General features: G+C 27.6%; 1 protein-coding gene across 1 annotated transcript in view; it reads left to right on the top strand.

Moving 5' to 3' along the window:
- Nucleotides 1-9,057: 9,057 nt before the first annotated feature.
- LOC132922553 (protein trachealess) overlaps nt 9,058-16,455 on the top strand; it is a 119,916-nt gene continuing 112,518 nt past the window's right edge. The window contains exon 1 of the mRNA XM_060986123.1: nt 9,058-9,852. Coding sequence (XP_060842106.1) covers nt 9,596-9,852 — 257 coding nt within the window. The 5' untranslated portion in view covers nt 9,058-9,595. The remainder of the gene's footprint in view (nt 9,853-16,455) is intronic.

Genomic DNA, 16,455 nt, shown 5'->3' with positions numbered 1-16,455 from the left:
GCCATTATACTATTATAGGATATTTAAATTATTTTGAATTCTAATATTATAACATTATGTTCTACTTCAAAAGAGTTTTTTCCTATAAAAAACACATACCTACTTAATTATTTGTAAAATCAATATAAGTAAGCATCCTTTTTAGTCAATATTCTGAATATTGACGTAAATGAATCTATCAATTTATTGAATAGTAATATTGTGCAATCGTTCATTAGTTTTTATATTTATGGTAATTTTTATACTTTAGTCTTGGATATTAGTAAATTACAATATAGTTTCGTGCACTGAAACATAACTGTAAAAATCTAAACGAAAAAAAAATGTGTAGTTCTTTTTTAACAATAAATGTTCCATTAAAGTTATATATGAAACATGTGTTACGTTTTTATAAGTTAGGAAAACTGGCAACGGCAGCGCGTCACGGACGATCCTCAATGGACCATATTTTGCCAGTTATTTCTCATATAATATATAACGAACGACCCTCTGGCGATTTATATTTCACCTGTGTCGTCACCAGAGCCCTCGTATAGTTGCTCATTAATCATTTCACTCTTGCTGGACAGTGTGTGTGTTGTTTTTTTAGGTTTTTTATTAAAAATAATAATACGTACGTAATTTTGTAACTGTCCTTCACACAGTCTTTATTTTATCATTAGTAGTAGTCCCCTTCTGAACGGCAAAGGGATAAGATCAGACTGTACATCCACAGATGCACAAGGAAATTCCAGACCGTGAGTAAAATGAGGAAATATATTGAATTGCGGATGTTCTTGTTTCCTGTTTATCATCCCCATACACACAAAATAATATATGGACATGTCTGTTTGACATATGCAAAATTCGAACGAATTACCCGTGAAATCACTTATTTTGAAATGATGAAAATATCGGTAATTTGTCTTTTTTAACGCACCCTAGGGACAACATCGTCGCCAATTCCATGTATTAACTGCTTCGACAAAAATCAATGAGCCAACAAAAACATGTCTAATGTAAATTTGTTCTGTATTTTTTTTAAGCTTTTATATGATTGGAAAATTGCAGAAACCTACCTCTTTCATATATGGCCCTAATAAATAATCTGTCCTAAGACTCAACGAGGTATAACATATTTTTAATTTTGAATAACGAATATAATTAAGTATTCCATTATTTGTTATTTTATAATTAATAAAATATTTACATTCAGGTTCAATAAAATAAATAAACTATAATCGAGTTCACTCTAAAAAATTGTTTACTCGAATTTTGGAAGTTAATTTCTAACTATTTAGGTTTGGGTAATTGTGATTTATGTGTTTATATAAATTGTTGTATATATATATATTTAAACTAATATTTAAATGTATAAATGCACATGGATTGTTCTCTAAGATAATATTTTCTTAAAATATATGCATACTAAACATTTAATTAGAGTAGGTATTTGGTATTGAAATAAAGTATACTTAACAGTTAACATATCGTTTTAGTTTTAACATTTTAAATTCAAACATAATTATTATTAACTATGAGTCTATATTTTGAATATGAATTGGTAACATACACTGCATTATTTAGATTCTAAATTTTAGAATATTGTGTATAAAATTATTAATTAATACAAGTTAATACCATTTTTTCATTATACATATTTTAAGAGTAAGTATATATTATATAATAATATCACCTATATTTGATTTATTTTTTGAATTTATGGTGAAAAGTTTATATGTGGTATAGGCATATAGCTAAATCAGACATTTTACTAAATGCCTAGACAAATAGTCAAATAATTTAATTTTTATGCTATTTTACTATCCGCTTAGACATTTAGTTAAATGCCTAATCATTAAATGGCTAGGCAAATAATAAAATACTTATTTTAAGACAGCCAAATAATAAAAATGACACATCATTTTGTATTATTTAAAAAATTTAACCAGCCGGTGTTTTGGTTTTGAAAATAATGTTAAAATATGTTCCAGCAAATGCGACCAAACAATAACATGTAACAATAAGTAATAACTAAAAATTAATAAAAGTTAGTAATTATAATATAACTATTTTATTATTTTTTTACTCATACAGTCATACTATAACATCAAATTAATAATTTTACCTATATTAATTTGTAATTTAAGTTTTAAAACAATAGGCCTGAAGGACACAAAATTAAATATATTTCATATATATATACTATACCTACCTACGAATTTTACATATTAATAAATAATACGTATAGTTTCTTTTATATAGAATAGCAATAATTTACTTAAATGCCTAGCCATTTAATTGAATGACTAGGTATTTATCTAAATGTCTAGATGAATAGTAAAATGCCTGATTTTTATTATGTATGTCTACGACATTTACATTTATACATGAAATGTTAATTAACTAATAATTATTATTTAAGAAATATTAAACAGAGATTTTTTTTAAACACCGATGTCTTTTATTAATAATTATAGTCACATATTATTGGCTATAAGCATCATAATTATAGATGTTACGATTTGATGTGCTCAATGTTGACAGTGATCCTTTAACCCTCCTGGAGGGAGTATGCGTTGGGTACATTTTATACTTGAATGACTGCATTATGTAACAGGATAATAACGAAAGAATGGCAAACCGTAAGGCTAACACATTTCGATACATTAACAGCCGTGAAATGATAAAAAAAATTTTCAAATGTTTTGTGGTTTAGCGTTGAAGCGAATCGAGCTACCCCAAAGCATTTTTTTATTCACAAGACTAGATTTTTTGTACACTTTTTTACCCCTAAAAACACTTTAGTTATTGTTACTGAAATTCTTTTATATATGTATATAATTCACCGCTACCGGAAGGAAATACGTTTAAAACGTACAAAAAGGTCCTTATACCCAAATTCAATCCTATTACGGTACGTACTAATTCACAGCTAAATATTTTAACTATACGTACCTACTTACTCCATTTTTATATTATCATAAATTTATTAGGTATTTAATATTTATATATCAATACAAATCGATACATCCAGGTGAGATTATTAGGTAAGTTTAACAATTAAATAATAAATATGTATATAAATTCATATTATAATACATTATACGTCACCTAAATGCCTAATATAGGTACAATTAATATTATTTAGCTTGTAATATTTATGTTATAAATACCGTAAGTTTCATAATATTATGTTCTTTGTTTATTTTAAGTAAAATACAATACAAGGTCGACCTACTGATTTTCTTTTATTGAACATGTTAAAATATCAAAATATTTTAAGTCTTACTACGTGCAAAAAAAACTGCTTTGTATTTTAATTTTCAGTATATTATACAGACATAATTTTCACTGTTTTTTTTTTGGTTCTATGTATAATATTATACATCTGCATGTACAATTTTTAAGGTAATGTGGTAATATATAATTAAGTTTTAACTTTTAAACACCTAAATATGTACTTCAGTCTTCAATAGACAATAGTATAGCTACTTTACCTACATGTAATGCATATAATTTGAAAATCATTAGTCAACATTTGATTTTATAAATATTTAAAAGTTGTAAGTAAAAATGTCAAGCAGAAATATGAGTATTAATTAGACAAATAACGATGATAATATCCTCATTAATTATAATACTTGAATAATAATTAGTATATTTATATTCGTATACCTACTTTTCGTCTTATTTTATAAAAAATATATTTTGAAAATCTTAAACAAAGTAAATGTTTTAAAAGTAATAACTAACAATTATATAAACAGTGTAGATAAATTGTATTATTTTTTGTATTATAACGATAAAACGCTATAAACTACATTTTTAATTTCATAGTATATTATTATAATTATAAATATTAATATAATAAGTTATCACCATATAAGCTATCTAATAGATAACCTATATATATTAATTATTTACGCTCTTTGTAGAAATACGACTTTGATATAATATATTTAGTATTTACCTAAAGTTCATATCGATAATACACAGCGTTGAGTAGTAACACTATAGTAGATTAACGAAGTAACGCGATGCTATATATGCAAGTCTATAACGACGATACTTTGTTTGTAACGCATTACACGTAGGTAATTAAAGCTGTTTCTAAGTAGATTCTAAGTAGGAAACGAAAAGGTAATGGAAATTATTTTTGATCTGTAATTCTTTTTCTATAATTTATAACACATTGTCGTTTCGGATTGTATCGACAATATTTTAATTTAATTACAAAATAAAACAAAAATAAACGAAAATATAATACTAAGTATATAAATGTGTATAATACAGGTAATATATATAATATTTGATTGTAATTCAGTCGTTTGAACTTTGAACAACATATGCTTGCATTGTAAAAATTACAAGAAAATTTAGATAATTAAAATATTTAATGAACTCTCAGGAATATGTTTAGAAAGGACTGACTAAAATATATTTGTTTGGTTTATAATTAATAATAAATTGTGATGTATTAACTATTTATAATTGTTTTCATGGTTTTTCAATATCTTAAAATAACCTTATACTGACGTTTAACTTAGGTTGCTAGTCGAATGATGATGTTTAAAAATTGGTGAAATACCCGTGAACTGATTTTTCAATTTTTGTCATGTTACATTTTTGGTGAAAAAATTGTTATTACCTTGAAATTTTATTTTACTAACAAGTAAAAGTTAAATTTTTATTTTTAAAATATTTTCTCTTTATAGTGACGCTACTGAGTACTGACGAGTAAAGTATTAAGTAACTTATTTTTTTTTTAACATTGTCAATACGTTTATAGGTTTATTATATATAAATACCTACACTTAATTTATTAATACTATAGGTTTATATTGTAATTTGTTGTAATTTATTGTTATACGTTTTAAATATTTTCTAGTTAATATAATATTATGCCAAAAGAAAAAATACAAGTTGATTGCTAATATTTTGAAATTTACATTTTATAACAATTTCTTGGTGAAAATATTAGACATACCATATAGCCACATGTCCACATAGATACGTAAAAAAAAATATATAACATAATATAACTTAATCATTTTTCGATACTGAACAACATTATTTCATAAAATCATGTGATCTGGGTACGAATAAACGTCCGTCGTCTTTTACATCTGGCTGGCGGGCATGGGTATCTATTGTTAAGTAGGATTATAATATTGAAGAACCCTTTGCGTAATGGTTTTTAATCCTTGCTATAGTCTACTGTAGTTGGGGCTTACTCACATAAGCAACAATTTCCACTTCATTGGTCATCATCATATACCTACCTAGGTAAGAATTTATTGTGAAGAAATCCGCATGAAACCTTTTGATGCGTTTTAAAAAACTTTTCATAGTAATAAATTTGGGGGATGGTTAGCAATAGATATGATTGAATAAAGGCATATGTATGTAGTTAACTATACATATAGTAATAACAACACGAATACTGATCTAATGTAACATATATACAATTATTTAGTAAATCAAACCAATGTACTTGACTTGCGTGTGTTTGATAACTATACACATAATAAATAAAATAGCTAATATATTTATTCACATTATAATGCAAAAAAAAAGAAATGTTTGCAATTCATCGAATTATTTTAGTAATAAAAAATGTAACCCCCATCGTTCAGCATAAATTTGAGGGGCGTAGTAGTTTAAAAATTAGTATTCAAGATACATTACAATAACACTTTAAACAAATTATAAATTATTATTACATCGACCATAATGGTGTGTTAAAAAGATTATGACTTATCATAGTATTCTCTAAATTATTACTATATGCCCTTATAATAATAATAATAATTGTTATTATTAGAGATTTGTTGTTGCATCTTACATGGATTATTTGTTTTGAAAATTACAAATGTCAAGACAAATATAATTATTCATCATTATTAAGCAAAGATTAATTATATTAAATGCCAAGAATAAAAATCAAATTAATAGGTAATCAAAAAATGTACATATTATAATGTATATTACATAAACTTTACCCATTTTAAATTATATGTTTTAACATATAATTACTTATAAGTTATTATAGTTTAATACAGTAAGTTTGTAACTATTTATACTTTTTATATATTTTTAGTTTGTCAGATGATACTTTTCAATACTCTTGTCTCTTTACACTATTAATATTTCTAATACTAGGCTATTTTGTATAGATTAGTATTAATTAAAAAAAACATAAGTACAGATATTTTATTAATTTAAATATCTAATATTACTTTATTGTCCATGGAATATAATTTATAATGGAATTATCAATTTTCAAATAACATTTGTAAATAATATAACTCAATGTCTCGTGGTTCAAATTATATTATTAGAGTTACCAGTTCCTACAATTTATACGTCGTATACAGAACATTAATGTCTATAACAATCGAGGGGTGTATATATTTTATGGAACGATTTTGACCACATGATACACGCTAATTGCTTGTTTTTACGACCACCTCGGTAGAATTTGACCCCGATGTATAGTGTCTTTATAGTGTGTATATCCAATATATAGATAAACATACAATTTTGAGTAAAATGTAAATACTATAACTATATACAATATTATTGCATATCTACAATTTCTTAATGTTTTTTTTTTTTAAAAAGAAATATTAATAAAACTTAAGAATTAAACATTATTGAATTTTAGTTTATGGCAAATAAACTTAGTAATAAAAAATAAAATCATGACACTTCTCTCATACTTAACCTTCAGGGCCGGATGAAAATCTATATTATAATCTCGACGAGATGGCGAATTTCATTGTTTAATGTTTTATTATTATTTTTTCTGACCAAGTGGTTTTTGCATATTTACATCGACTGTTTAATTATGATAAAATATATTATATTATATAGATCATAATTCATAACCATTACTTCTTCTTATCGTGCTTAGGTCATAGATGCTTATCATATTATTTCTTTTTTGCTTCATTGATTGGCTAAGCTCCTAGCTGCGTATACATTTCTTATGTTGATACAATATATTAGTATAAAATATTATAGCTGGTTAATTCTAATAATATTTAGTGATATTGATTGATTGTTGTTTTAGACAGTAATAACTGTATCAGTTATATATTAAACACAATCATTCAGTGATGAACTAATGAATAGAAAAAAATATAATGGAAATAGATACAATAAATTCTATAATATTTAGTTGTTACCAATTATTTTTATATTACTTTTGGTACATTCTTACATTTGCTTGGGTTACTCATATGTGAATAATACATTAAACCTACATGTAAATAATATTTCAAAAAGAACCTATACTATGTCCTATAATAATTAGTAAGTAACAATAATTGTGTATATTGTTTAGTTGAACTTCAATAAATCGAGAACCATTTCTATTGAACATTATAGAGTAGTGCCCGTAAACTTTTATGGAGTTATATAATAATTAATAATTAATATAGATTTGGTAAAGTTTATTTATTAAATATAACTTGGATAGAACTATTATAGTCTACACTCTATACTGTATAATAGATGTTTTCAATAGGATTCTTAAGCTAACATAAAATTACCATCATTTAGACATTTTTTGATATGAAGCTTAATATCATTTTATTTCCTGATAAATGATTATACATCTACATATTATTATGTAATTCTTATATATATTATCACATAAAATTGACGTGATTAATGTATTTTTAGTTTTTAGTTTTTAGTTAAATAAAAAAAAAGGTATTTTTAAATAATATTATGGTAATAGATGATTAGGTAATTAAAATGTAAATTATATGAATTATATTTTATTATTATTCTTTCAGCTTGTTAAAAAAAATAACGTACGGAATATTATTTAAATTGCATTGACCTATTTATCCATCTTCTATGCATTTGAATTTTATTCAAGTTACATATCTACTAAAATTATAACAACAGGTATATGTGAATTTTGAATGATGTTACGCGGATTTTTTAGTAAATTGAAGGAACGATCAATAGACAAAGTATTAGCACGTCTATTTATACAATATATATTATGTTGCATAATGCCTATTAGTATATTTTCGAATAATTTATAAGTACCTAGTGCATAGAATAACATTATTTCAGTACACGGTTAGGTACCTACCGATTAAAAGCAATTAATTTTTCAGCACGTATACCATTATATTATTATAATATCGTTTTAACACTATTATTTGACAAATTAAGACCAAACGGTCCAAACTCGTGTACAGTGTACACAGTTTTTTTTTTCATTTTATGGTAACAGGCAGTGCGGTCTCGAAAGTATACTTTGCGCCGTGTTGGCCGTACGCAATAATAATAATGATATGATATTATTTAGGTATGTGTTAATAATATTATTTTCATAAACAATTAAATGGCTTATCTGTTGTCGGTACCTACCAACGTGTGTAGATATATTACAATATTCATTTGGTCCCGCCCGCCGGGTGGATACACAGCTTAAGCCCAATGCAAATCGTACTGCGCACGCGCATTACAGCGTGCAGGTGTAATTATTGCAAGAGTAATGTTACCTATAACCGATTTAATGCAATTATTAATGGTCGGCGAGTAAAAACGCCGAGGCAGTTGGCGTGTGTGCAGATAAACACGGTAACGATAACGTTAATGTGATACATATTTTATTCGTCTTACACGTCCTCGTCACACAAGCCACCCACGAAAAAAACCGTGATAAATTAATACTGTCATCGCGAAATAATATATTATTATGTCATCGTCCGGTCGAGACGTTATGACGATGAGTGTGCGGTGTGCAGACGACGACGACGACGACGACGATGCACAACAGGTAAACTGCAACAGACACTCGCGACTCGCGGGTACGGTAAAATAATATAATAATATAATCGGTATATCTAGGAATAGTAATAATAATAATAATAATAATAACATTACGTAATGTAATAATGCGCTATTATTATATTATTATTATTGTTACGTGCTGGGCGTTCGGCAATGAAGGCGGAGCGACGGTACGCGGTGGTGGTGGACCGTCGGTGAACGCCCATCGGGTCGCAGATACGCGGTACGTATGCTATACGCGAGCCGGCCACCGGCACACGGCCGTTTATCAATGACGCGTCGCTGCCGACCGTGTATCAGCTGCACCGGTCCGTCTGTCTGTCCGCCCGTGGTCCGTCCGTACGCGCGTTCGTTTCTCGCGTCGTCGTCGTCGTGATTAAATAATAATATTATTTCTATTGCCGCGATCCCCCGTCACGTCGGTTTTTCCGCCACCGGTGCTCGCGTCGTCCCGATCGGCCTTTTCCAAGCACTGCACACCGTGTTCAAATGCATTGCACGACGACCGTCACACCGTACGGCCCAGTGCGCTCTCGGGCTTAATATTAATAATAATTGTTCGCGTCCTATTATTATCGTATTTTTTTTTCAGTGTTTTTTCGACATACGAGGCAAAACGCTATGGCCCGCCGTCGATGTCATCGTGTTTGGTGATAATATTATACGTATTGACGAGTGCCGTAGTCGTCCGTTCGCTATTTTATTTTTGCATATTTTTTACTCGACCGGTACGATATTACCATAATATATCATAGTATCGTTGGAATAATATTATTCCGCGCGGGGCACCATCATGCACGTCGAGCTCGACGGTGGCGGAGGTGGCGGCGGTGCGACTCCGTGGGCTGCCGCCGCGGTACTCGGGCACCACCACCATCATCACCATCATCATCGTCCCGCCGACGCAGATCACCACCACCTCCACCACCACCACAATCATCTGCACCCCGCCGCCGCGGTAGCCGCCGCCGCCGCCAACGGTTTTCACCCTGCTCATCCCACGCACACGCCGATGGATCTGCACGTGCCACAGCCCTTTCCGTACTATAGGTAGGTCCATACACTGCAGTTTATATTATCGTTACACCGTTTTATACGATATTCCGCAATATTAGCGTTTCGGTTCCTAGAATAACAATAACGTGGGTTCCAGTTTAGGATTTGCAGGTTTCTAAAATATAGTTATTTAAATAAGGCTCTCAGGTTCCGAAACCCATAAACTTTGGTTTAGGTGTACCGCTTTTCCGACCCCCGACAGCGAGTTTCGCTGGTATTATAATCACGGTATAATCTATATTATAGTATAGTAGGTACTGCCGCGGTCATACAAATTGCAGTAATAAACGTTTCTAATATACAAATAGTTAGGTAGTCTGTTATATTTCGACTAGGTACACGGTATTAAATATCATGCTATTAGCTATTGATTATTGTTGTATTATATGATGTTTGCATTAATATTATTCATACTTAAATTATAATATATTAAAAATACAAGGCACATAAAATATTTAATATTGTACACAGAATAATACGAGAAATAAACTAACATTATTAGACAAATAATAAGCAAAATGCAAAATATATTAAAAATAAATATTATTTAGAATATTAAAATGTTAGGTAAACCTGAAGTTAGGCTGTAATATTTTATATTTTCAGCTATATTTATTCACAAAATATACGTACAAAATGATTATCTACCTACTCTAAATAATAAAAATTAAAATGTAGTTTATGTACCTACTAAAAAAGATACTTACAACTATTAAATTTAGTAAGTTAAGTGTATAAAAGCTGTAAGGAAGTTTAAAATTTACGCTTAAAATTACATTTTCATAGTAAATTAGTAAATCGATTGTGTTCAAAATGTTTAATTCGATACACCAGTTGCACTTGGTAATTTCCAGCGTTGATAGATCAACTGCGCTAAATAATAGCTGTGGGTAATTTAATTTAAATTGTGTAAAAACAATTTTATTTAGTACAAGTGTACAACTTTAGTGACTACTTAAATTGTATAAAAATATACAATAATGGACATTTATCGGTTGTTACACATTTAATAAAAATAAATGAAAATGTATGTAGATACATTAATTTAATAATAAAGAATTATTAATTATAATTTTAATAAGTGTCTAGTAGTGTCATCATTGTGTTATCCCAAATTATCCCAAACAATATTGTGCATTTTAACATGCCGATTAGACCGATAAATCTATTAATAACTAACGGCAGTGACGAATTTAGGCAGAGGTCTCCAGACATGTCCAACTCGGAGAAGCCAAATAAAGAGTTTTATTACACTAAAAAAAAAAAAAATTATATTAATAATTTTGCATTAATCAGATAAAGGCTCGAAAAATGTCTTTCCAAGATCACTAATTTCTGTGTTTAAAGGGGCTTCCGCCTCATATAGATTCTAGGGCCATCAAGTTTCATGCTACCACAATTGGCTAATGATAAAGAAAACTTGATTTTGCCTATAACTGGTTTCACTTAAATACATACTTGTGTATGATAGTTAACGTTTTATAAAAGTCCCAGATATTGGTTAAAAGTCAGTAATTAATATTTTAAATCCAAGATTGTATATATTTTTTGTAAGCACCAAATATTTAACCATCTCTGAGTATAATCATCTATATTATATTGTATTGATTTTTAATTTTCAATTATTCGAATATACAAGTTTATGTACGTGTTCTATAAATAATAAATAAATACATTTAGGTATATCGATTGAAATGTATTGGACAAAAGTTTATTTTTCAAGACTGAAAGTAAAACTAAAAGATGAGTACTCATTTCCCTATAATTTTTTACTTCCCTAAGATAGGTAGTAAATTCCATACCACGCAGGGCATTAAGTGGCCTTTCGCGTACCACTATAATAGTAGTATCTTGCGTACTATTGTTTGGGAACCTCTGATCTAGAAATTAAATTACATATTTTTGTATGTGTGACGAGTATAAATATTTTAATAATGACGGGAATTTAATTTGACATGGTTTTATAGGGCATCACTAGGATTTATTTGTTACATAGAATAGAGTCCCGCAAACCCAAAGTTAAAAATAATAAGCCACCTTCTTTGTTTAATATTAACAAATAAAACTCTTCCGTAAAACGTTAACAATTACATAGTTCGTATCAGCTTGTAACAAGCCAACAAATGAACAAAAATATAATAAAATTACCGGCATCCACACTACATATTATTATATAACATACTATAACGATACGGGTAATAAGTATTTAAGTGACCGTTTTTGATTGTCTTTCACTGAAGCATTTAGGCAAAAACGATTGATTTGTAATACTATTCTATTTTAAATTAAATAAACCTTGTTCGTCAAAAAATTCGGAATAACCGTCAAATTATTATAGGCATAATATTAAATCTATTTATTACTTATACTTTTACTTAATATTACGCACGGTTATAACTTACTATGGCTACCAAGTATTCGACAGCATGACTTATAACTTTATAAGTTGAATTTTTTAAATCTATATCATATTATTAGATAGGCATTTTTTAAATATTAATAATTACTTAACAATAACAAACCAATGATTAAAAAGCAATACGATTATATATTATTCCTGAATTATGCAAAGACATGGTATAAAATTCACCTGATCTAACTTTAGGTACCTATTTATTATTCCTATCGATTATACGAGTACGATGTGAAATACAAACTTTTTTGATTCGTGTTTTTTCTTTAGAATCCAATAACAGTGTTCTGATTAGTAACATTAGATATACAGTTAATAACTAATAAGCAGATAAAATAATTTAAATAAATAAATAATATTATAATTTAAAGTTATGTACAGAGAAAAGTTAATTGTTTGTTTTAGATTTTGGTTAGAACGAAAATGCTATTAGCTTTATGTAATAATATTATAGTTTATAACGTTTAGCGTTTAGTTTTAGTCTATTATATTGAATTTTACTTGATACATCTTTTTATATCCTTAAACATTCTTCAAATCCGCGGTTCAAACAATTATCTGTTTAAATTGTGTAATTGGCATATTGCCTATATATGCAATTGATAGAATGTATAGGTAATTAGTAGAGAAAGTGTTCAGATATAATTAGTTTAATATATAAAAAAATAATCGCGTACATACATAAATATATTGCAATTCAAACAAAAAAGAATTTTATTGTGATTCCCGTGTATTACCTGTATATTGTTTGTAATTTATAGATTATATTATATGTGTAGTACACATTGTGTACGTATATCATATTATATTATTTGACTTAATTTCGTTTAACATTTTTTTGTTACCTATACGACGTTCTCTTTTTTATATACCTAAGCCTTTTAAATTCATTCAACCCTTAAATTGTCCTTTGTTGCTTAATAGCCACTATAATATAGTCTACAGTTACGCCTCTTGTTTATTGTATATTTAATACTGGTTATATACGTTGCCCATAATCATATTGTAATATTGTATGACGTTCAAATAGACATTACTAATAAGTAAACACGTCTTAACATTCATACATGAAATGATAGTTAATAAAATCACTGTAAATAAGAAATCTAAATACCTATTGATAATGATGACTTGGAATTCTCAAAAAAAAAAAATTATTAGTGGCTCAGTAATCACAAAATTGTATATCTTATTAACTATCAACAATAACTGATGCTAAAATATTATAAATAATACATTTTCTTATGTCAATCATATTACATTTTTTATAAAATCAATAACGGAATTGAAAACTATTCACATGAAAAAAGTATATAAATTGAACGGTCGAATACAACGGCCGGCCACCAATGTATTATATTATAATATACCTATAGCCACTTTAGCCTCTCATATGTTGGTAAATAATTTATTGAAAGTGTACTGATCTCCAGACCGAACATGTATAAAAATTATGTAACAATAATGAAATATTAAAATATATTAAGCAATATTATAAATTAATAACACATTAATGTAATTGATTGTAGTAGAAATAAAATAAATCGTGGTAATTTAAAACAAAAAATATGTTTAGTTGATTTAATCAAAATGTAACAGATGATCATTTCTAAAGTATAATAATCGACAATTTCTAATTATTTCAAGCGTATACAATAATAGTGTTTTTTGTGTTATTATAAATATAGTTTAATCACTGTTTTTATTTAATTTTTGTTAACTTTATATCAATACGTATTTCTGTTAAGTTTGTGTTTATGAAAATGTTTACATTCAATTGATGCACATCAGATATTATGGTATAACGTACATACTACTTAAATAGGAACACTAGGAACGGAAAAATTAAGTTTAAATGAATTAATGAAAAATTTCGAGAAATACATAATAGCATAGAAATAAAAAATTTGACTAAAAATAAAATAAATTGAAGATTTATATAAAAATTAAAAGAATTATTTGCCTCGTACATACTACACCATAGTTCATGTAGAACACTTATTAGACGCTGTCTAGTTAATTTGTCTACATATGTATTTAATTTAAACGTAAACCGGTTTATTTTTATATCATAACTTCAAAATATTACACACGCTGCACCGTAAAAACGTCATATCACATAATAATAGATAGGAAAAAACTAATAATTATTTTTTTATAATCATAATATCACCTAAAAGCAATATGTAGACGATATATAAGGAACCGCCTACTAGGTAATAGGGCTGGTGAGTATTTTCTCATTACAAACCAATGTGGGAGCAAAGGAACATAAAAAAGTATCAAAATTATTGGGTTGCGGTCGCTCTAATGTCCTTGATGACCTTCGAAGGGATATTGGAATATGCTTTTCCTATTCGAATCGAAGTTATTATGTTTTTTTTTTTTAAATAAATATATATGTATATGATACATATGTCATTGTGGTTTGTAATATGGGTTTAGGGTGTATTTACTGAAAGTTAAAGTATACCAAATTCGTTATAAAATAAAAATAAAATGGGGGATTTGGGTTTGTTATATCAGATTTATGTAACCTCTATCAAAAATCATAGATTTTTTTCAATGTAAGTATTAAATAATGTATATATATAATACTGCACATGGACACAATTGTAAATTATTAAAATTATTCAATAATATTATATAATAAATGTGTCAATTATAAAAATGAGTTAAACAATTAATTTATATCTTCAACCATGCACATATTATATAATGTATAAATTGAAGTAATGAACAGTCAGCGATTTGATTAAATACATTTGGAAATGATCTGATAGTGTAAATATATAATTTTTAATAATAAATATGAAATTATTATAGTGTTAATATATGGACTGACACTTATCTAATTATATTTAATTACCAATAATGATTATACCATATTTTAAAGAAAAAGCGCCTTCTCTTTTAAAATACCTCAATGAAAATTTTTAATTAAACCATAGCAGAATATGAGGTTATATCTGATAATACAATGCACTTGATTGTATAATGTAGAAAAGGTAATAATCTTTTCCTCTTCATTCGATTTAAATATGTATATATAATTTATGATCCATCATTGACTATGAATACAACCTCAGTTAAATTTAACGTCGGTAAATTTGGAATAATTAAGATTTATTGTAATTAAAATCGCTAAACAATAATCAAATATTTTACCCGAATAAGTAGACCAGTCACAAGTCAGTTGATGATTTAGGATAACAATTTATTAGATATGTATATTTAATTTGTAATGGTATAGATAATATTTTAGCGTGGATTTTTAGTATTATAATTGATGATAATTTTTTTTAATTATCATATTATTTTTTTTTTTTTACGTAAGTAGGCATATACTATCAAATAAAACAACACGTATTATAAACTATTAAATTTATGTAAAAACCGTATTGATATAATTATCTGAATGGCTATTTCTTCACAGTTTACCGTGTCTATAAATTTCTGAAAAGTATTTCCTTCTATATTTATTCTATCTTGTCTAGGCGCAGAGAAAAATTATTATTTTTGGACTCGTGCTACCACTGTCGCTATATACACGCCAAAGATTGACAAGCTTTGCTCGTTGACAGGTAGTCGCTCCACATTCCAGCATATTTATGTGCTCTTTGTTCCTGCAGCAGCGAGCCGAGCACTCTCATTCACAAACGGAAACGCAGCTAAAGGAATAAGAATGAAAAAACAAAAACAAAAACAAAAAAAAAACATAAAAAATATATACACACACACACACACATAGATCCGATGTCTTTACAAATACCAATAATTGACTACATTAGAGTCAAAACTCGAGGTTCCTCTCCGTATTGGAAACGGTCATTGTTCAATGAAAACCGATTCAATAAACTCGGTTATATGAATAATATGTTAGATCGACTGAAAATGTAGAGACATTGCGTTTGTCGTAAATCGTTCATTCGTTCATATGGGGCCGTTGTCTGTGGGTGTATAGCCTATAAGACGTGTAACGCGTATACAGGGTGCACAAATGGATAATATTATAATGAGTACTTTTTCCAAACACAGTTTGTAGAAATCACCAACCATTAACATCATGATGGTTGCGTATATTATTTTGGTTTTGAAACAATTTAATGTTCTATGTATGATAGTTATATTAACGAAATTATTCGATTCAATTTATTTTGTATATTATTTATGTATATATTATA

This window comes from Rhopalosiphum padi, chromosome 2, assembly GCF_020882245.1.
Source record: "Rhopalosiphum padi isolate XX-2018 chromosome 2, ASM2088224v1, whole genome shotgun sequence".
NCBI lineage: Eukaryota > Metazoa > Arthropoda > Insecta > Hemiptera > Aphididae > Rhopalosiphum > Rhopalosiphum padi.
This window is presented reverse-complemented; position numbering and strand designations above follow the sequence as displayed.